Source organism: Ostrea edulis, chromosome 10 (genome assembly GCF_947568905.1).
Source record: "Ostrea edulis chromosome 10, xbOstEdul1.1, whole genome shotgun sequence".
In the NCBI taxonomy this organism is placed as follows: Eukaryota; Metazoa; Mollusca; class Bivalvia; order Ostreida; family Ostreidae; genus Ostrea; species Ostrea edulis.
In genome coordinates, this window is record NC_079173.1 from 27,349,428 (window position 1) to 27,374,801 (window position 25,374).

Genomic DNA, 25,374 nt, shown 5'->3' on the forward strand with positions numbered 1-25,374 from the left:
TTTTTTACTGGCATTGTGTCATACAAGTAATTATTATTCAGATAGAGATACTTACAAGGTCTGTAGATTCGTCAATCCGTCAAAAATCCCATTCTCTAAAGTTGTTATATCATTGTTCCACAACCTTCTGAATGACAAATATATATTGATTAACCTTAATTAAATAACGTTATTATGATGCAATATATCGTAATGTATACAATTGAACACATTTATTAAATATCTTGACCTTAATTAAATCCCCTGAAATAAAAACAACATGATCTGGTTTTGTATTGTTATGAGACAAAATTTGTACAATGTCACCTACATGAAAAAGAAAGAGTTTTTGTTTTGGCATTCAATTCAATATTTATATTGATTAACAAACTTTTTTATCTATGAACAATTCTCAGCAGTCTTGTTTAAAGTCAGCATTTCGAAAATTGTATGGTCGCTATGATGATCTAAATTGCAAATACGGCATACCATTATGTCGAAAGCTGTCTGAGGTATTTCATTGAAATTATACCGTTCTTTTAAATCTGCTTTTGTCTACGGATTACTCTGTTTACCTGATTGAAATACACGGCACACGGCGGGCGTGACCGTCCATGTTAGTTTAGGATGATGGTAGTGATTTTATGCAAAATGGTTATTGAAATGCAAAATATAAATCAAACCTTCCTTTGTACATATTTAAAACATGTTCATATAAGTATATGGTAATATATGACATGTACTGCGCATGCTGGATTATAACGTCACACCATGACACTGTGTATTGCTTACTGTAAAGTATGTCAACAAAACGACTTCGACAAAACCACAATACTAGATACCGATCCTGAAGCATATTACTGCACAATTTGAACCGTTCCCATATTAAACCCTTCTGTTTAAACCGTTTAACGTTCCATTTCGAACCCAAAACGTTCCGTTTCCAGACCAAAGCGTTCGTTCCTTCATAGTTTTCGTTGCCGTATAGCCATTCGGAACTCGTGCGTCCGTTTCTTATTGTAGGTCAATATGGCGCTTGGTCCAGATAGTAGACTACAGCTTCTGATTGAACATATTTTAAAGTTATACAAAGGTGGATAGTTCTACAGTTCAAATCCGTAAGAGTTTACAGACAAATCACCAGCTCATCACGACATAAAAGGATACAGTTTAATTTGGGATAAACGGCAAGTTTACTTCCATTAAGATTCTGAACGAACACCAACGTACTGAATAAGAAAATATGTGCAATGGGCTGATCATTTTGAAACCAATGATTAAATAGCAGCAATGTTACTGTTGACCAAAAGAAAAACTTCGTGCAGTGGGGCTTCTTTTATCACCATTGCTATTATCATTATCATCAATGTTGTCAATAGGGGATTTCTAAACAAACACAATATCAAATTATAAGAGCTGTTGTAAGTGCACATAACTCTTTGACTAATGGGAGTTTGACATATTTCAAAATAGTGAAAATGTTGGGAAATTAAAATGAATTCAACTGGTGTGGTGTCGTCTTCAAAAGAAGTTATAAGGTGATCGAGACACAAAGAGTTGCTAAAGTAACGGTACACGTGTACCAGTCTATGGGTGAGTGGTCACGGTGTACACACTATAGGTCCGCGTTTCAGATGAAATTGGCTTTCTTGATATCCCTCTTTAAATTTGGCAGGTTTCGTCAAAGCCTTTTAATGTAGGTGTATGGAATTGGTACATTTACAGATACCATCAAACAACATCAAAGGTCACCGTGATTCTGAAACAATGAGGGTATTCCCCAATCTGACTTAAACGCAAAATGAATTATTTCTATTGAAGATAATTAATTACACTGGTTTTGAAATTAGAATCCTTTATTATCAATTATCATTAAATTCGATACGCAATAGCTTTTTCTCCTTATGGCCAGTTTTTAAATCGAGACAAGTTGATGGTATAGAGGTTTGAACAGTCTCGTTTAAAGTCAGCATTTTGCAAATTATATGGTTGTTATAGCGATCTAGTTTGCAAATTCAACCTATCATTGAATCAAATGGTTTTTAGTGTGTTTCAGACCGATTTTGAGACTGTTCTTGGTATTCTGATTTTACCTACGAATAACTCCTTTTACCTTATCAAGGACTCAAGGCGGGTGTGACCGGTCCACTGGGGATGCTTACTCCTCATAGGTACCTGATCCCACCTCTGGTTGTCCAGAGGTCCGTATTTCCCCATTTATTTATTTTGTATTGTTTCTAGAAGTTATGAGGTTGATCATTGTTTGTTACATATTCCCTTTGATGCGCACATATCGATCTCGTTTTGGATACATTTATTCTGGATGTGCATATGATGAAAATTTCAAATGGGTTGGCACGCTATATTAACTGTAATGTACATTTGTATAGTATATGAGCATTGATTAAAGGTTACAAAAATGCATGTAATGCAATCATGTACAAACTAAATTCCTCTTTAAAATCGCCTGTCTAAATACCTTTCTGTGTTTCAAATAATCGAAAAAATATAACATTTCATCAGTAAAGAGTGACAATATTATGATAGGGACAGCGGACAAAGCCTGAATTGACGCAATTCGATTTGTATTTTTTGTTGGTGAAAGTTTGAAATTGTTGTCTATTGATTACATTACATAAATGTAAATATCCCAATGTGAAATTTAAGGCACGTATACTTGTAATATTAATTAACTTCAATTACCTTCCCTTCAATTTTCATGATATCAATAAAAATATGAAACTTTCAGCGTGGCAAGTAATATTTTTTTCCTACCATACCTATGTATGAATAAAGAGTACCAAAAGTGTCCAAAATGTATAATTTGAAATCGAGGCCAAAACGCTTGCTCCTATATTTGAACAAAGCGTTTCCGTTAGAAACCGTCCGTTCTCCCTGAAAACCGTTCCGTTTAAACCCATTAACATATTTTTTGTAAACAAACCCGTTCAACGTTCGTTCACCCGTTCACTGTTGTAGTAGTACGCCTCAGGGTCTGTCAATTGAAACAGTAGTAGTGTGAGAATAAACATCACACACCCCATTCTTTAGCGTTGTTACGCTATCGTAGCTTAGTTCTCTAAATTATAAAGATATATTGATTCACCTTTATTGATCAACGCTACAATTATGCTATACATGTATTATGATATATGAAAATGAAAACCATCATTTGGCTTTAATTACATCTGCTGGAGCAAAATCATATGATCTGGTTTTGTATTATTATGAGGCTTCCGCGTTTAAAATACACTAGGAAAATATATACAATATCAGTATGAGAATAGACAAATATATCTACACAATATCGTTTTATCGCATAAATAATCATTCTAATTGATATTTCAAGTGCAACAATCGACTATCGACAAAGTGTGCGATCTGATATACTTTTGAAATGTAATTGAAAGTACATTGCATTACACATTACATATCATACTGATACTAAACAAATGGTTGAAAAATATTTATTTATATTGGATTTATGAATTCAAAAATACAGTAGTATAAGCACACAGCATATCAATCAATTTTAGAAATGTATCTAAGTTATTTATTGCATTTTGTCATCAATATTTCAGAAACATTGATCTGGTCTATATATCAATTCCTGACACTCCAGACTTATCTCGAATTATCTTACTAGTTGACTGATACATAAATCTGAAAAAATCTTTCTAAGCTCTCTTTGGCGGAAGTAATTGTTCTTCATCGGCTTCTTCATTATTATAATTTTCCTGAGATAGAACTGCATATTTCAATGTTTCGTTTTTACTAGCTATTGATTTACTGAGGCTAACACCGCCTTATCTAGAATTTTGGATTTAATACTGGAGCTAAAATTAAATACCGATCTTCAAACACAGAAAGTAGCAATGACAAAGATTATTTCAATACACTCATAATTTTTTTATTGTACACTAAAGATAAAATGTTTGCATGGACTTGGTGTTTAAGTTCAAGAATGAACGGAATAGTAAGGCTAACACTTTCATTTCCTTGTATCAGAAGTGTTTCGTATTCAAATGGGTCGAAGATGGATGTTAATTAAGTCCTTAAATATATTACGCTCATATGATGCAAGGAACTATTTATATTGTTGAGTTTCTCTTTAAGATGGACCTGATCATTTTCAGCTGAGAGTTCCACTTGATTGCATTTGATCCCTGTTATCTTCATTCATGTAAGGTGAAGATAACGAACAGTGATCAATCTCATAACTCCTACAAACAATACAAAATAGATAGTTGGGCAAACACGGACCCCTGGACACACCAGAGGTGGGATCAAGTGTCTAGGAGGAGTAAGCATCCCCTGTTGACCGGTCACACCCGCCATGAGCCACATATCCTGATCAGGTAAACGGAGTTATCCGCAGTCAAATCAGTGTGCCAAGAACGGCTTAACAATCGGTATGAAACACATCAGACAGCATTTGAGCCAATGCGAGGTTGTGTTGACGAATATTATAAATACTCTGATGCATGAATTGATCTGACAAAGTTAACAATTTGAGATGCCTTGGCAATTATATTGTTTAAATGAAAAGAGCAATTCTTCAAACCATTCTTAAGCACCCCTTACAGGGAGTGCACATTTAGAATGTTTTGGCAAGTGTTCAATATTATCTTCCTTGTTCTCATTTTCTGTGTAATCCATTAAAGGTGAAGATAACGACCAGTGATCAATCTCAAATAAACAATACAAAATAGATAGTTAGACAAACACCAGGGATGGGATCGGGTGCCTAGGAGGAGGAGGCATCCCCTTATTGTTGCCCCATGCATTATCATTATCTTCAGACTCATATTCATTGTCAAAATGAAAACCAGGCCAGAGAATCTTATATATATTAACCATATTTGAGTGATTTTCAGTAACTATGGTGCACATTTTGTTTGCAATATCAAACTGCAAGTGTTTGTTTATAATCTCCTCGGGTCTTTTCTGCAGAATGTTTCTCTTAAAACAGCTTGCAGCACAGTGTTACAGAATAAATTGTCCAATATATAATGAAATAGCAAGTAATTCCTATGAAAGCTTCTATATGACGGCAAATCCATAGTTAAGCATATGCTTTTGGTTTGAGAAAGTGGAATTTTAAGATTCCCTTTTACCTCCATATATTTCTCACGAATGATTTCTTTGAAAGACATTTATGACTGGGCATCTGGTATCAGGGGTCGGTCCAATTTTCCAACAATTCTCCTAAAATTTGAACTTTCAACAATTGGAAAAGGTAAAATATACCCAGCTTTAAAATATAGCAGTGCTGATGTGGTCAGCCTTGTTTTCCATCACTAGTACTATAGTTGGTAACATTAACTGGCTAAAAAAAGGCGAATATAACGAACAGTGATCAATCTCATAACTCCTATAAGCAATACAAAATAGATAATTGGGCAAACACGGACCCCTGGACACACCAGGGGTAGAATCAGGTGCCTAGGAGGAGTAAGCATCCCCTGTCAACCGGTCACACATGCCGTGAGCCCTATATTCTGACCAGGTAAACGGAGTTATCCGTAATCAAAATCAGTGTACCAAGAACGGCCTAACAATCGGTATAAAACACGTCAGAAAGCATTTGACCCAATGATAGGTTGTATTAGCGAACTAGATCGCGATAATGACCATAAAATTTGCAAAATGTTATCTTCAATCGAAACTGTTGAAATCATTGTACCATCAACTTGTTTGTCAGTAGCTTGCCTCGATTTAACAACTGAATATACGCAGAATAAATTATGTTTAATATGAATATAGAAACATATTAGCTAACAAAGGACCACGATTCATACCAATGAGAATTCCACCAGACTACTGGAAAACTTCATCACCGAAGACCACGAAGATATTGTCAAAGAGAAACTGTAGCATTTTTTTTTTCAACTTCAGAGTACTTGTGCGTGGAATCAGAGATTTTTTTGGATGAATGATCACTTGATAAAAATATTTCCTTTTTCCATTTTTGTTGAAAGTATTTGTTCATTGACTCTGACAAGTATTTCCATGGGTCTATGTTTGCCCAACTCTTTATTTCATATTGCTTATAGGAGTTATGAGATTGATACTCTTCATTATCTTCACCTTTCACTCAGATAGAAAGAACAATTTCTGAAAATAGTTCAAAATGGTCTGCGTTAAGACCTTACAAATAACCTCAGGGAAACATTCAATAAAGATTTTGTGTTGGTTTACCATACCATAGGTATTAGAACTAAAATGGTGTTCATTAAATGCTTTTAACTATTAAAGACATTATCCTTGAAGTTAATCATTTTGTTCATATGATATAAAAGTCAATGACTAATATAATGAATTGATCTAAACCTCCAAAATATCATCAACTATCTGACGTAATGTAAATTTGATGGGATATACTGGAATGAGCAAAACGATATTTATTTACAAATAATTTATTACATTAACATTTCTTGCAATGCAAATAGACCCATTACACCCCATTACAGTTAAATTGAATGTCCTTACATTACCATTACACATTATCATTACCCCATGTCTGGCTACACTAATGAAATATATCATAATTTATAAAACTGAAAACTATTAAAGAATCTCTTGGTCTTAATTCCATCTCCTGGAAGAATGGAAAAGCATCTTGCTGTGACCTTTTATTCCTCATTTATATATGTCGACGGCATTTTATTTATCAATTCTCAATATAGTCTTTTTTAAAACCAACATTTTGCTAATTTTATTATCGTCATAATTATAAAATTTGCAAATACGACCTACTAATTTGTCGAATGCCGTCTGACGTATTCCATAGCTATATATACCGGTCTTTGCATTCTGATTTTGACTACAGTTATATGTAATTCCGTTTACCTGATAAAGATATATGTTTCATGGTTGTTGTGATCAGTAAACACGGGGTGCTTATTCTTCCTCAGCACCTGATCCTATCTTTGGTATGTCTAGTTGTCCGTGTTTGTCATTTGTTTTACTATGGAATTTATGAAATTGTTCGCTATGCATTATCATCACTAAGTTTTGTTCATAGACCATATGCAATAATTAATTGTCAATAAGTCAAACATCAGTTGGGATATACATTCATAATTTATCTATAAAAATAAAATTATGTTGAAAAATTCGAATTTACTTGCATTTACCAGATAAATATGCACTAATGCCAAATTTATAGTAACCTTTTTGGAGGTGTTTCAATATATAATAAACTACATGTGAATTAAATTGAAGAATTATGTAGGTCATCCACCTTGCACCATACAAACGGAATCAAATTATAAATTTGACTATACACAACAAATTCACCATCCTCATTATGTTAACTCGTTTTTAAACCTCATAGAAGTGTCCGTATTTTGACATTCATGGAGAAGTGTTTTTAAAGCCATCGGTATAGATTCGTATTGTCTCTTACCTAAGTTTTCGATCTCGCAACCCCAAAAGTAGTGCATAATTGATGAGCATGTGTAGCATTACAACGAATCTACATTCCATACTTATAACTTTGGGATCATTACATTTCCGACGTTTTTGGCTTTTGGTATATTTACAAAATGTAATGATAAACAAATATTCACAAACGCAATTTAATTCGTAATAATGCAAGGATGAACGTATATCTGCTTGATAGATATACAGTGTATAAGAATGCTGACAGAGGTGAGAGGAAAACGTTAATGTAAGAAAGAAATTTCATTCTAGGAATGAACTGTGAAAGGTGGAAATAACGAACAGTGATTAATCTCATAAATCAAGAATAGAGAGTTGGGCAAACACGGGCCCCTAAGTGTGATGCTTAACACCGGAATGTGTTATCCTTATTTCTTAAATGAACCTAGAAATGACTTTTAACGACAACATCAATACGTTGATAGAAACCATTGCAAGCAGTGTATAGATCCCAATATATTCTTTTTTTTTAAAGGCGTATCTTCAAACACTGACTATTTATATCCTTTGTTAAAATTAAAAACACGTGTCTTATAACGCTGATGTTTTTATATCACATGTATTTGTTAAGTGCGGAATTTCACTTAAGAAAAAATATATTCCCATAATGCAATAACGCAATTAATATAACTCTATAACAACTATTTAACGTTGTTAACATGTGTTATGCTTTTTAAGATGCTTCGAATAACTTACAGATGACAAGTGTCCGTGGGGATGTTAGTCGGTACTCTGCTCAGCCCTCTAGAAGCACAACCTACATAAGTCCCATTACAGTAAGATGACTGTTCACAGGAACACTCGTCAGGACAGGCGTCCGTCCCCTGGCTGTAAAGCACAGGGAACACGACAGACACCCAAACCACCAGCCGCATAGTTATTACATATGCATGTAATGGAGAGTTCTATCTATCTATTCTTATTAAAGTATAACTATTCAACTTCCTTGTTAGAACAAGAGCTGAATCATTATGGACCCTGTCTTTAACGCAAGGACATACGTTATTTGATCTCGTGTCAGCATGTGCATATTCGTATCCATTAAAACAAATATCGGGAATATCCAAGAAAATACTTGGAATTTTTGTCTTATAATAATTTGTGCAGTGGTAGATATTCCGCACTGGATAGGAATAATATAATAATATAAAGGAATCAACCCATTCTCCTTCTCTATTCAGAATGTATGCTTGTAAATCGTTAGTGTTAAAACAGAGAGTAAAACTTGCACAATCAACAGAAAGACTAAGGATTTACTGTATAGCAGGTTAAAAAAAAATCGCAATTTTTTCATTTCGCAAAAAATCGCGGTCGGTTTAATTCACGGAAAAGCAAATATTAATACCCTGAACCCAATTTCGTATCAATAAGAAATATTAATTCACTGAGTGTTGAATTTGCGGAAATTTTGTTTCAGCGAATATAGCGTAAATTACCTCCGTGAGTTAATTTCGTGCTATACAGTAATTATGTGCATTCAAATGGAACCGTCTTAAAGAAGTAACCAGACACACACATAAAGAAAGCAACACAGATAGTCCGGAGTTAACGCTCACATCAATATAATTACTTAGTCTCTAAACATACAATGTGCTTTTGCGCTTTAAACATACAATGTGCTTTTGCGCTCTAAACATACAATGTGCTTTAATTCATTTGAAGAAAAATGACTTTGTATTCGTCCAGGTTTTACAACAGTAAAAAAACAAATTGGATGTTTCATTTAATAAACACGAAATGTTAAAGATATCAACTCAAATTATGCCAGTATCCAGGTGTTTTAATATTCAGAATGAAGTAGCGGGTATAAATATACATACAGATCGATAGATAGATGTACATTCATTGTTATACACACAGACTCAGACATTTAATGTGACAACTCTCTCTCTCTCTCTCTCTCTCTCTCTCTCTCTCTCTCTCTCTCTCTTATATAATTCTTTATCACAATATTATTTCTTTTTCAGGAATGAAGGTAATTTTTGTTTATGTTATATGCTATGAAGTAACTTAGGACACTCTGTCTATCATAAACTGCATCGTAACCTTATTCGAGAATCTCAGAAAGTATGATATTAAACGTTAAATTGAATGTTATTCTACATTGTAACCTACGGAAGTGCAATATCAAAAATTAAATATATCACAATATGTCAACAAAGCGCAATTAGCTAAATTGTCGAAAATGATTGTTATGGAAACCACGAACATATGTACTTTTATTATAGTGTCTGAAAGTACTCGGAACTTATTAATCTCTTCACTATGGACGTTGTATTCCGAATGTTTTATACCAATCAAAGCTTCATTAAAATTGTTTCAATGAAGTTGATATGAAGCAAATACAATAGACTTGAAATTCATGTCTGTTATCCAATATTCTAATTCATTTTCAATTCTACGTCATTCTTAAAAGGGGCAAACGGATATCTTTGTTTATAGCATTTAACACTGCAGTTGAAAGTCTGCATGTTGCAAAATTTCTGACCTTTAGACATTCTGATTTACCAATACACCATACTATTGGGTAAGACACTGTCACATCTTTCATACTCATTGAGGCAATTCTTTGCACACTGCTGTTGACTACGGATAACTCCGTTTACCTGATTAAAATATAGGGATTGGGGTGGGTGTGAACAGTCGACAGGAGCTCTAAGATTGATAAATCTTGGTTATTTTCACCTTTTCATTGAAACATCATATGTTTGAACATGTAAACTTGTGGTATATCCTCCAGGTTTGTGTTAGTTATTTCATTATAAATGTTTACCATACAATATGCGGGGTTGAGTTGGATCCGTGTTATTTTCGCCTTTCTGTATTTGTTGAAGGATTTGCCCCTTTTAAATTCTTTTAAATTTCTTTCAAAAACGATTAGAGGAAAAGCAGATTCGCCCAGTTTTAAATTTGCCCATTGACAACGAAGGCAAAAGAGGCCAAATTAAAACGAGGCAAAAATGCGTTTCTTAAAACTTCAAAAACAATATCATATGGTAAATATATCTTATGTATGCTAGGTTATTCCATCGAATTCCGTTTGATAATATTTGAAATAGCAAGGATTGTTTATAAGTTAAAATGGGATACGATGGGAAATGCCATTATGTGGCGTAATTACTTATGCTTGTCCACTTACTTATTTTCTCCAGCTCTGTTGTTTTGATGCATGTATAAGATATGTTTAGCGTTTTCTTATAGTATATAGCATTTGTGAAATAATTCACTGTGCATATTATTATCATCCCATCTGAAATGACAGTTAGCACTTATTTAATGATTTAAACATGCTAGGATCAAACTATTGAGTATTGTTGATAAGAGTAAAAGTTTCACAGGCAACAGAAATAATACCACTACACATCAAGATAAATGGTTAAATGTAGCGTCCCAGGTCTTTATACATATCCTATCCATGCAATTTTATGAAATACAAATATTTGATTGCATGTCGAATTCGCATAATTCAATGTCATTTTTTTCTCCATCGAGGATACCATCGTTTTTCCTCAAATACAGAGTCACTATTGATTGTTTCATTGAATGCAAAGTTCTCCAAACGTTACCCTATCTGAAAAGATTATGTTCTGGGTTGATAAATATAGTACAAATGGGATGGATTAATGTTTTCGATTTTTTTTTAATTATTAAAGTCGAATTTTAATTAAATTGATATCAGTGGTATCATACCATGTACTACCAACACATGCAAGCATATATATATATATATATATATATATATATATATATATATATATATATATATACATTCATTTGTACAAATAAATCACCAAGATAATTTAAATTCAAATTCTACAACCAATTCTGCAAGTATAATAGAAATAAATTGCAGTATGATGATCGATCTATGATAATGGTTGAGAACAGAGATAAGTGTGATTTGATGAATTTTCTTAAAGGGGTCATATAGTGATAAAAAGGAGAGAGAGAGAGAGAGAGAGAGAGAGAGAGAGAGAGAGAGAGAGCTACAATAAACTATGTGTTACCTAGGTAACATTACACCATACACCACACATCATACACGGAGTTTTAAAAAAAATATCAGCTCATATTATAACAGTATCAGGGTGTTTTATTTGACATTTAGAATAAAGTAGCATGTATAAATAGACATATATATCGATAGATGTATTTATATTCATTGCTATACCTAAGAACGCTGACACTTAATGCGATATCTCTCTCTCTCTCTCTCTCTCAGTGTTATTTCTTTTTCAGGAATAAAGGTGATTTTTCCTTATTTTATATGCTATGAAGTAACGTAATACACTCTGTCTATTATAAACTGCATTTCAACTTTTTTCGAGAATCTCAGAAAGTATCATATTGAATATCAAATTGCGTGTTATTCTAAATTGTAACGGACGGAAATGCAATCTCAAATATTCAACTTTTTACAATATGTCAACAAAGTACTATTAGCTAAATTGGTCGATATGATTGTTATGGAAACCGCGGATATATGAACTTATACTGTAGTGTCTCAACGTACCCGGACTTTATTCATCTCTTCACGACGGACGTTGTATTCCGAATGTTTTTATAGCTATTGAAGCTTCATTAAAAATTTGTTGACAGGAAGTTGATAAGAGCACCAATAATAGACTTGAAGTCCATATTTGGTACCCAGAGATATATCCAGATGTGCACACAAATTTACTGTTACCTCATTTCTATAAAGATCAGTTTCCCCAATCAAAGCCTAGAAACACGCTCATTTAGATTTATAAATTCGTCAAATTCAATTTGAATCGTGCCTTAGAACAGTCAGCACTCTCATTTAAAGTCAGCATTTTGCAAAATGAATGGTCTTAAAACGTTCTGATTTATCAATATAACATGCTATTAGGAAAAGCACTTTCTCCCATGTTTCATACCAATTGCGGCCGTTCTTTACACACCGATGTTGACCACAAAATACTCCGTTTACCTGATCAAGACTTAGGAATTGCGGCGGTTGTGAACAGCCGACAGATGTTATGAAATCGATCAATGTTTATTATTTTCACTTTTTCATTGAAATATCATCTGCTTTTTATTGAAAATCTAAAATCGTGGTATATCCCCGAGACCTTTCTCAGTTTTTATTTCATTACATATATTTACTGTACAGTATGTAGGTTGCTTTCGATCAGTGTTATTTTCGTCTTTCTGCATTTGCTAACTGTGTCGGCCTTTCAAATTCGCTTAGACACAGTTGCCAGAGTTGTGTCAAAAGAGAAATTTGTCCTCTGACAACGAGGGCAAAAGGGGCAAAAATAAAACGAGGGCAAAAGATTCTCTGTGTGCAGTTCTTAAGCATCTTTTTTGCCAAACAGAATCATGTGGTAAATACATGCTATGTGTCCTTTAGGTTTCCGTGTTATGGTGTTTGCTTCAGCGGTCTTTTTCCATTTTGTTTTCATTTTCCAGGTTGTTTATCTGATGTTTTCGTGTTGACAGGGTGTGTGATAAACTGTCAGTAAACTTCATTGTGATGGAGTGATATTTCACCTTTATTGATAATGCTTGTCATGATGATCACCACGAATTTCCGCTAACATACGAAAATTTGTAAAGGCGTTTATTGACTTCTCTCTACCTGAAACACAAAGCACCATCCAAATATCCGTCAATATAAATACATATTGGCATAAAAACATTTAAGTCATTTGACATAGAAATATGCAGCTTTCTTTTTTCGGAACATAAATAATACACTTTCGTAAAATAAAAATACATCTTTTCCTTGTTTTTTGTTTGATATTTTTAGAATAGACATTATATCCTTCCCTAGTGTTTGTTAAGGGTGTTTACGATAGAAAGTGGATAAACCTAATCACATGGGTGTATACGGTGTGTAATTTTTACAATAATCTTAAACTGACATTGAGTATCTCACAAAACTCTTTAAAACCTCATCATGGTCATGACGTCGTTCTATCAAAACTAACATCATCGTTAGAAATGTGTAATCATTGAAAAGCTTAACATACACGGTTTTGAATGTTTTATAGCAAGCAGGACTTCGAAAAAGATCAGTCATGGTTATGGAGTATGCCTTTTCCACGTATGTGTTTTGGGGTACTGTAGACATGAACAAAAAAGGTAATATCACTCAAAATATGTCACATTCTAGAGTCGGCTGACAAAAGAAATTTTCAACAGAAGACTGTTGGGAAAATCAGCTAATACAATTGTACATCAAAGTACCTGCGAGGCTAAATTACTCAAAGTCTGATTTTCCCCAAAGAAGACAAAATAACGAAAATAATACTACGTTATAGGATGACAAATAAAAATGCAAAACAAAACCAGAGCAGAACGACGGCGAACAAATAAGGCCAAAATAACGTTATAAGATCACAAATAAACACAAATTATTGGCAATCATCTTTTTATCATGCCACAGTATTAAAGACGTGTAAAATAAACATCTAAACACATTACATAGCATCATTAACCCACATTATATAGAAAGTTGCATAGCACTGAGTATTCTTCAACATTGTGGTGTGATGAATTCTAACTGTCTTGTTGTTTAAATAACCGGTGTGTGACACGTGGTACGTTTGGTGATTTTATTTTATCTATTAATTCCGTAAAAATCATACAGCATTCACTAAACAGATATTCATCGTCTGCAGAAGTATTTTGTGGGGACCTGCAGACATGTTCACGAAACTTTCCTAAAATTTGTCGCAAGACCGAACTTAGGAAAACATTATGAACATCCCAAGGTCAACTTAGGACACGTTTTACAATGTTTCTCGATATCTTAGGAACATTTTAAGTTAGGACGTCCTCACTACCCATGACCATTGCTATTCATTTTTTATTATTTTATATATGCACATGCTATTTGTGACATATTTACGAATAGACAATTAAAATCTAGACACATACGGGTAGAGAAAAGTATTCATTTTTATAAATTTAGAGATATCGTATATGCAATAAACTAGAAAATTATAAGACCATTTACATTTTTCAATAAAGTAAGAAAATATATGAGAAAGAAACGGATATTATATGCGTTTGCCATGTACTAGTATGTTTTTTACAACTTTGAATATAAAAATAAAAAAGATAAACGGATACCGTGATACTCCAACCAATATGTTTCATATACTAGTATATTTATTTTCTTACTTTGAATAAGCATTCTAAAACTATACAGAGATCGTGAAACTAGAACATATATATATATGTTTACTAGTGTGTGTGTGTGTGTGTGTGTGTTTTTTTTACAATGAATTCAATTCAATTCGAAACCACTGAGCCACGCATTACCTTTACAGAAATATTTAAAAATGGAACCAATGTACCTTGACAAGCTGAAAGAATTGTTTTAGCACACTAAAACTGATGTCTTTCTTTCCATTTTCCGAAAAAATATATTCCAATTGTTTTTATTCAAAACACTGTATCATTTTACCTTTACATAAAAGGTCAAAGTGAAAGGTGGTCAAAAATAACACGTGACACACTGTCATATCATGGTATACCAACATATCAAATAAGCAAAAATGTTATGGCCCGGTCAAACTTTTACTGAGAAGCGGAAGACTAATACACACTAAACAATGTGTTTCCCTTTTGGAAAGAGGAGACATACTTACATGTACTCTCGTCAATGTCATAGATAGAAATGATTGGACAATCGTTATTCAAACAAAGGTCAAACCACTTTGAATTTGATTAGTGAGTTGTGTGGATTAGTGTGTTACGAAAGGTGAAGATAACGAACAGTGAACAGCACGAAGAGGAACCCAAATTTCAGAACTGAAGAAATTTAAGCAATCTAACGGGTTGTCGTGTCTCTAAATATACTTTCAAGGTTTCTATGAGTTCTTCATATCAATATCAAAATTGTCGCTATATTTATACAAACAGATTGTGATACCCTAAAGTTAGGATGGTCATATAGCGAGGCCTGGATTTAGGAAAGCTCCGAGAAACTGATTTAAGACCAAGACGTTTCCTACTACAGCTTCATGAGCATCACTTCAGATCTAGACTGATTTACATATAACAGCGTTGTACTCAGAGCTGACCATACTGGGTGGTTGTATTGGATACCCCTATCGACCATTCACTGTGGGACTGCAGAGTTCACACACGTCGGGACTCTATAATTGTAGAATTTATAACGGTTACCTGATCAGGATATAGGGCTCACGACGGGTGTGACCGGTCGATAGGAGGTGCTTACTCCTCATATGCATCTGATCCCACCTCTGGTGTGTCCAACTATATATTTTGTGCTGTTTATAGAAGTTATGAAATTGATCACTGTTCGTTATCTTCACCTTTCATCATTCACCGCGGGAGTTTGCAGAATTGAATATGATACTGAACAGTTACCACGGAACAATGTAGGGTTCATACCATTAAACACTAACTGTGAGATTCAGCAAGGTTTTCAGTGTAACCATTGGTATTTTGTCAACTTAGCTTTAAACGAACTTTGAACATAAATTATCATGATTTGTTATGTCGAAATACAACAGTAGTCCGGAAGGGTTTATACTTTTTCCCGTTTCCTTTAATACGGTAGGACTTTAAGATACAAACGTCGCCAGATATAGATTGATCACTGTTCGTTATCTTCATCTTTCATAATCATTGCAGTATAATGTTGTGATGACCATATAAAGCACGAGAAACTGCACTACAACACTGTACATGTACTACATTTAACAAAGTACCATATATCTTACATCGGTTCTACAACCAGCACTCCCGTGGGATTCCGGGGTAAACTATGTCCGTAGCACCCCTTGCGTGTCGTAAGAGGTGACTAAATGGGACAGACCTTCGGATAAGACTGCAAAAGCCGAGGCTTCGTGCCACAGCAAGTGTTTCACGATAAAGATTCATCCATACTGAAAGGCCGTACGCATCGAAAATAGGCCTAAATTTTACAGGCCTTCACCAGAAATAGTAACCTCACCATATGAGTGAAAAATTCGCAAGCAGGGCGTGAAACAATATACAACAAACAACAAGACATTGTGATTAATCAAATCACAAACTTATATCATTTGTCAGATTTTAAGTTTGATATTTCATGCTAACGATTATGGCGACTAAAAATATCGTATATGTTTCAAAAAGTGTTCATTTTTAATAAAATAATAAAAAAGATATAGGGATCATGGCAGATGTCACCGGTCAACAGGGAATGCTTACGTCTCCTACACTTCTTATTCCCATTTGGTATGTCCAGAGTTTGTACTGTTCTTTGTATGATCACTATCAGTTATCCTCACTTGATCACAATCATGTGCGATGAATCAATATGATTTCAATATCTTTTCGTCACTGTATCCTATAAAATGTTAGAAAGCCTCAGAAACATTGCCCTATTTAGAAGATACCTGCTTCCACCTCTGGTTCGTGTTTCCCTTCTCATAATTTCGCATTCTTTGTGGGATTTCAGATATTGGTCATTTGTCGTGATATTCACTTGTTCATATGCAACCAATAATGAAAAAGGTGAACATATCGAACAATGGTCTAATATCTCATATAAAGAAGATCAAATTAAGAGTAGGATAAACACGGACCCCTGGACATACCAGAGGTAGGCTCAGGTGCCTAGGAGGTAAAATAATCCCCTGTCGACCGTTTACACCTGCCGTGAGTTCTATATCTTGCTCAGGAAAACGGAGTATGTATGGAAAATTGAACGTCTATAGTCTATAGTGTTTGTTTTTACAGTAGTAGATATGTGAATTGAATTTTGGAAGAACGTGTCGATAATTTCAGTGGCTGCTGAATGCATTAACTTAAGCGCCCTTGGCAACTCCGACCGACAGTTACAAAAATGACTTAGTCCCACAAATTAACGTATATGTTTGCCCTCCACTGCATTTTATAGTCTTTATAGAATTTATGACTTTGATCGCTGTTCATAGAAAGTTAAAAATAAAACAGAGACTGAATTCCACTGTTCATAGAAAGGTTCAAAATAACAGACTGGGTTTCACTTTAAACTTAGAATGTTTCAATTCGACATCTACATCTATTGTACTTTTCAATTATCTCGAACTTTGTACAGAATGTAGCTACTTGATACATGTTAGAATAATGTCTTAAATCAGTGATCAGCCTATAGACAGGTAACTATGATAGTACAGATGAATGCTACTGTTAAAGTTTGGGCTATTCTAAAACAATCGATTTTCCACCAGTGAATTGTCACTCAACGTGGACGAGAAGTGAAGCCATCACGCATGAATTAAGGTATTAATCGTTTCATCCAATCAGAGGTTTCCAAATCCAGCTCAAGAGTATAAATAAGAGACACCGAGCTAGTGTGAAGTGTATGTGGTAATCAAAACATTATGTTCTGGTTAAAGGTAAGTGAACATTTGATGAAAAGTTAACTTTTAATGGTAGGCGGAGTATTGTCATCAAAGAATTATTTTTCAGATCTGGTAAATTTGCAGTATAGCCCCCCCCCCCCCCCCCCCCTACAAATTAATATGCAGTTTATGACATTCTAGAAAGTTATTGGCTGAGAAGTGTGATATCCCGTTAGTGATTCTTTAAACAATACACCATGATCATGAAACATGCAAATTCACTTTTTACGGAATATTTCATCTAATTCAAGGCCGATTTGGCAGCCAAAATGGCAAAGAAAAATGAAAATAAATTCCAAATTTCATGTATTGTATTACTGTAAATAATGCGGGTCATTACTACACCACTGCCTACCACAAGACGTAACATCGTTCGTAAGACATTGACGTCATAAATACTAAAACGAACACGAACACTGTTGTGAATGTGGAATCTCTGACGTAAGATATTGGAATGACTTGACCAATATCTTACCTATCATCAAAGTGGTATAATCAGTTTTCAAATCGAGGCAGACTTCTGACTAACAAGTTTATATGCTCATTATAACGATTAAATTCACAAATACAACATGTAATGGTCCAAATGCTGACTGTCATGTTTCATACCAATTGAGGCCGTTCTTTGTACATTGATTTTCACTACCGATTTCACAGTTTACCAGATCAGGATAAAAGTCTTAAGGCGGGTGTGACTGGTCGACTAGGCACCTGATGCCACTTCTGGTATGTCCAGGAGTCCGAGTTTGCCCTACTCTTACTTTTTATTCTTTATTGGAGATAAGAGATTGAACACTCTTTGTAGCTGTTTTCACTTTGATGGCATAGCAAAGAAAACCACTACTCTGGACGTGAAATGTGAATGGTTTGGGAAGAGAATGTTTTCTCTTTAATTTGTTGTTGGAAAATATGGAGCACAATTTGCTTATGTATCATTTTTATCCCACATTTGCAGTCGTTTTCCTAGTAGGGTTAAATGATGCTGACTGATTGTATATATACGCCATTCATAACCATTACAAGTATTTTGAGACATGTAAGTTAATTTGCACATATACAGTCGAACTGGCATAGTATATCACAGATTGATTGATGATTGATTATATCTTCTTTAACGTTCCTCTCAAGAATTGTTCACTCATATGGAGACATCACCAATACTGGTGAAGGGTTTCAAATTTATGCATATGTTCGGCGCTTACGGTCAGTGAGCAGTGCAGGTTCTTTAGTGTACCGTACCTACTGTGACATGGGACATCAGATTTTAATGTGGGTCTTTGGTCCTGGATTTGTGGGGTTTAGGTAGCATTTTTTTCTGGAATTGATAAATCAACATTCAGAGTACTGAATAAAGGCAAATTAATTCAGGATTTCCATAACAATTTTCATTACAGACACTACTGAAGTCATATACCCCTATGTAGATCTTTATGAAATTAATTGGAAACATTTATTTGTCGTTATTTTAAAATAAAAACAAGAAATTTTTTTACTTACATTTATTTATCAGGAAACATGTCAATAACTAACACACATGTCATTTTCAATATGTTCATCAAGTTTTAGAATAATAAGTACAACATTATTCAATTAGCGTTATTCTCCAAAATGTTAAAAAAACGAACAAATGTGGACACAATTTCCTTATATCAAGGTTTGCATATCATTTATTCTGTTTATAGTAATAGATGTACATCTGTTGTAATTATTGATGAAAAAGTCCACACCTCTCCATAATAATTTCAAATTTATAGCTTCTAGAGTATGTATACCCCCATGAAAAAAACGAAGCCCGGCACCATACAGCTGAGCTATTCAAAATCACTCATGAATTAAAATTTTAAGTAATTCCACGAAAAGACGCAGATAATGATTCCTTATCACCTTGGTAAAATGTTTGTGAAAAATAAAGGAAATATATCGCATAATGGACTTGATAAATAATTTAATGAAAACAGTTATTGTTCTTGAATTCAATATGTTGAAATATATCATTGCCTATTCAAATTTAACTAAGACTTTTGAAATATTTTATGGCTAACAATGAAGCAATCAAAAAGGATAATTTTCTCTGAATTTGCACATTTCTTGCATAAATGAGGAGATTTGAAATGTCCCGAGGATAATCGTGTGTTTATGATATCTTTCTCGATAGTTCTCACCTGCATGTATATAAACTGTGACATTCTAGTTTTCATGCAGTGTCTTATGTGTTATGATATATGTTCTCGATATGTGCATATGTTGAAGAGAGCGCCATAATGTAAACTACTTTGTATAACTAATTGTACAATGCTGTATAAATAAAGGATGTTATTATTATAGGGGCAATTCGGGGTAACAAAAGAAAATATATTATATATTATATGCAACTTTCTTCGTGAGTACTCAGAAGTTGAAATTGAAAAGATATACATGCGTTCCCCATTGACAATATATCCGTGGTGTTTGGTGATCAGGTATTTCGACAGTTTTTTTTAGTTTACCAGTGTTTATCAGTTTTAAAGACAGGAGAATATATATATATATATATATATATATATATATATATATATATATATATATATATGGTAACAGGACAACTCGCCCCCTCCTCGGGACAACTCGCCCCCAAGACAACTCGCCCTCAAGACAACTCGCCCCCACGCAGGACAACTCGCCCCCTTTCTGGAGACAACTCGCCCCCTCATACCATAGATGTTTACAGTTATTTTTCTTGGTCTAAATCCATGAGAAACGTATTGGAGAAAATTGATAAATTTATTGTAGATAATATATACATCACATGCACGTACACATAAATATCATAATACACAGAAAAGCTTAGTACAATGATAATTAACACAGCTATAAAGGTCACATTAACTGCACATTATTGTCCACCGTAGATTTGTCCGCATTTCTTCAGGAGTCGATTCACGCTGATGTGTCCCTCGTTGTAGTCGTCCCAGAGCTTATTGATGCGGCACTGTAGTAGTCTGGTTGTCTTCCTCTGGTAGCGGCGTAGCTTTCCCTCGTTGATCATCTTCAGCTGGTTGGGGATGGCGCTGGCTTCCTGGTGCAGCAGCGCGGTCAAAACATAGAACGGCAGGCAGGGTTTCTGGGCTTTCTGATTGAGTCTATGATGCCATCCTTCCACATCGTTGTTTGTCCTCACAGCCATTCTGTATACCGTCCATGTGGCAGGTGTCCATGTGTCGCCTGATATCCAAGTTCTTTCGATATAGTTGCACAGCTGGCTTAGCCGCTGGGTTGTGGCGGTCTCCTTCAAGGCGAAAAATGTTGGTGGAATCTGTTCCTCGGGGAGAAATGGGATAGCAAGGAGTTTCCTGATGAATTTATGGATGCTGTCCAATTGGGAGTAGTCAATCTGAAATGAAAAATAAATTGCATGTACTATAGTATTAGAATACGTGGAAGAATAATTCCAAATAATTAATTACCATTTCATTATCGTTCAAATTGACAATACATGTCCTTTGATAAATATAGTTTTACCTGTAGTTCAAGCTCCTGTACATGGCGCCAAACCGCTTGTCTCCAGTGAAAGGCGCATCCATGTATCCTCATCTCACCGAAAACAGATTTGGCTCCTCTCCATAAGCCCTCCTCGAAATCAGCTACCAACAGCTCGACGTTAGGGGTATTCGGCAGAAGATCGATGATGTTGGCAAGCACTTGAAATTTAAACGAAATGAATTAAACATTCTTATATATATACATGTACTGAATTATTTCATTTTTAAAACATTAAATTCTAATTCTGAATATCTGAAACGCTAACCGGAATTATAATATTTTTAAATACCAGTAAATGTATACCTCTTTGTAATTCTTTTTTCTCCTGCGGGACATCAGGACAAAAATCCCTGGCAGCTGCTTCATATCCTCCCCGGATCTGGCGAAGAAATGGATGGACAGCAGCTGCACGAATGGCCTGGCCACAACCTTGAAGGTGCCGTCTATGAACCACGTCTTCGCTCTGGACAGGTGCTCAAGCTGCTGGTCACTAGCAAAGATGAGGTGGCGATGGCTTCCGACCTTCACGTCTCCTCTGTAAAATGTATCCGATGTATGTCGGCCCAAGAACTCGGTGTCGATCTGGAATAAAATCATTCAAATAAAATAATTATTTTGATAAAAGTTGATTATTACAAAATATGATAGTGTATTTCTAATTAATGATACCTCAAAATGAATGTCCTTGGGTTCATTAGGACGATCTGTCTGCCGTCTTCTGTTAGCTGTCCTTACGGCGTTGATAAACTTCGGTCTGGCATGCTCTGGTTCTCGTGGGTCTGCGAATTCCTTCATGATGTCCTCTACGATGGTTGGTGCTGAGGCGAAGATGTCCTCCTTGGCTTTGTGGATGATATTCTTCGTCATCTGGACTGCTGTTAAAATCCCTGGCTTGGAGAAATGGCTGTGGGATTTTCCGTTCATGATGAAGTTGTCTCCCTGTTATTTCACTGACGCTGGGCACGTAACGTTGGAGTTCCGCACGCTGCATCGCCACAACACAGAGCTATTGTTGTTGGTCTTCTTTACCACGAATGTGTATCCATCGCTGCTTACAAGTTTTCTTTTTCCACGCTGTGTGGTTCCCTCGGTTACAGTGAATGTGATGCTGGCCTCGCTGGTGGATACTTCCTCCGGGGCTGAATGGTCGACGATGGAGTCCTCTTCTACATTGACTGGTTCATTGTGTTGGATAGTGGGGATGACGATGGATGTATCAGGCTCAATGTCTGTAATCCTTGTGCTTTCTGCCTCTGGGTTTATCAAGGACGTGTCCATGGTCATCTCGGGTGGGGGAATAGCGGTGGTGGACTCGGCATAGGGGATGGTTGGCTCACAGCAATCTGCGCAATTGAAAAGGATCTCTCCAGAGGTCTTCATTCTTTTATAATCTTCTCTAGTAATGCCTACGGACAAATCGTATATGAATAATGATAATATTGTAATTTTTATATAACTTTTAGATATAATTTTACAGCTATGTTCATTTTATGTAGATTTTGCGTTTCTCAAATTAATCAGTTCTGAGAGTTTTTTGATAAAAATCATAATATGAATTAAGTTATTTGAAAAAAAATATATTGTACAATTAACAAACCTTGGGTGCAAGTTTTATGCGGCTTCCCTTGACAAGAAAGACAACATAAAACTTCCTGGCGCCGGCGAACTGGAAGATTGCAAATGCAACACAAGTCAGCCATGATCAAACTGTTGCAAATTCCGAACTTCGAGTCTTTTATGCAAGACGAAAAATTTAATTTTCACAAGCCGTGAAACTCCAGTGCTTGGGTTGAGTATACTCATCATCACTTTGATGTAAAATATATAATTACAGCAGACACAAGCTAGGTTATGATAGGGAGTGTATTAGCCGGCTACTCAGCCGGCGTGGTATAATTAATTATCAATTATCTGTTTTTGTTGCTTTAAATCTAATTGTTTGATTTCCCCCGCTCTTAAGGATTTATTTTGAACGTTTATATACTCACTTTTCACTTTGAAATCGCCGCGTCGCGTGAAAATAATAAGTATAAAACAACGTTGTACTAAATATTATGAAGTATACATACCGTATTGACACCCCCCCCTAAATATCCCAAAATGTTATTTCTTTTAAATAAATAAGTGAAGATCAGTAAATATAATTCTTATTCAATATTGAATTATGAAAAATATACCATTTTTCTATTTTGTGTATAATTCTATTAGAATTTCACTATTCGTTTTAAAGTACAAAATAAAAAGACGTACATGTATCTTTACTGGGTTAAAAGTATAAATTTTTGTACAAACAAAATAACAAAAATAGAAATAAATTGTGATATTATATATAGCATTGGGGGCGAGTTGTCCCGAGGAGGGGGCGAGTTGTCTTGAGGGCGAGTTGTCTTGGGGGCGAGTTGTCCAGCATTCATATATATATATATATATATATATATATATATATATATATATATATATAGGGATTATGTTTTAAATTTAAGACACACTTTACAATGAATCACAGATATGTACATTTTTTGTTTGTTCTATTTAACGCAAATCCTTTAGTATGTAAAGTGTGACGTTAAAATGACGTTGACAGAAATACAAGAAGTGACAAAACCCACATTTTTGTGTAGTAACATCGTATATATATTCTATGCATACAAAACAACACATTTCAATGCTTCAAATCAATATGAAAAACGCCATATCATTAAATCAATCTAAAGACATCATGTAGATGAAGTCATCTGTAGATGAAATCATGGTACAGTACCCGCAACGTTATTCTTGACATTTCTATCGTGTTCTGTCGTGCGTGTATCCTATCGTATCTTGCGTGTATCCTATCGTATCGTGCGTGAATTCTATCGTATCGTGTTTTGTGTTTATCAGGTTTTCCGTTTTCTATCGTGTTTTGCGTCTATCAGGTATATCGTGTTTTGCGTGTATCAGGTTTTCCGTTTATTGTGAAAATCGATTATCGTGTAGCTTCGGAAACTATCGGGATTGTATATCAAATCTAATGAAAAATTACGATACTTTTCGAAAGCTGTATTCGTTTTGTTAAAGAAGCTATTTTTAGGAATCGAGTGAAGATAATCTATTTGAAGGAGAACATAAATCTGTCGATTTTAAGGCAAACGAAGAACTATTTATCTGTCCCGAGAGGGTGAGAATTTATCACAATTTCATTCTAAGTAATATGAAAAGTAGGCAGTGGTTTGCCGAGCAAAGCGGGGACAGTAAATCTGAAAGCTCCTTCATGTACAGTTCATAAACATTAGCTTGTCTAGAAACAATTATTTGTAATTAACACTAAAAGAGACATAGGAAATTTCGATTTGAAAGGAAAAATTCATAAAGTACGTTGTTTATTACATATATTTTAATAAAGGCTCGTTTTCTTCCGATTTTTTTCCCACCTGTGTTCTATTTATATATCCACCATTGAACTTGTGAGTGTCTGTGTATCACCCGTGTTTTGACTGCAAACATTCTCAGGGACATTGTATTTGACACATTTAGAAGATTAAGTTTTAAAAGGGTGCAAGGGTAGATACTGGAAATTGATACAGGGTTTGATGATTATTTGTATTTTTTTTTTACATACTAAACATAATTTTTTAACCGTTTCAAAATTGTGAATTTAAAAAAGCCGTGTTTTATTCATTTTTACCCCATAGTTTATTTATTTTTGTTATTAAGATATCAATTCAAATACATATGTTCCAATTACTTATGAATATCAATCATCACTCCGTGTAGAAATATCTAACGTAAGAAGATTTGGTGTAATGCAGTGGATCCTTTTTAAAGCGGTCATGATGAAAATAATTGTAATTGTTGAATGACCAGTGAACTTAGAGCTTGATGCAAAATAACCCCCTCCTCGTTACACAAAAAAATTTCCTTGGTTTATTTCACATTCAAGATAATAGACATTATAATTAGAGAGCTACTGAACCATGATATCACAACATTATATTACATTTAATTAATCCCCAGAATGATTTATATATTAAACATTATATAATTTTAGAATCATTGGCAGGGGAAATTCATATAGATA

The 25,374-nt window shown here is 34.5% G+C and overlaps 1 protein-coding gene across 3 annotated transcripts in view; it reads right to left on the reverse strand.

The window, feature by feature from the left end:
* The window catches only part of LOC125667723 (slit homolog 3 protein-like), a 73,449-nt gene extending 65,116 nt beyond the window's left edge, over nucleotides 1–8,333 (reverse strand). For all 3 annotated transcript variants that reach the window (XM_056152361.1, XM_056152360.1, XM_056152359.1), the window contains exons 1-2: nucleotides 8,122–8,333; nucleotides 56–127 (exon numbers count right to left, since the gene is read on the reverse strand). In XM_056152361.1, the coding sequence (XP_056008336.1) occupies nucleotides 56–127; nucleotides 8,122–8,300 (251 nt within the window). In that variant the 5' untranslated portion in view covers nucleotides 8,301–8,333. The remainder of the gene's footprint in view (nucleotides 1–55; nucleotides 128–8,121) is intronic.
* Nucleotides 8,334–25,374: the final 17,041 nt, after the last annotated feature.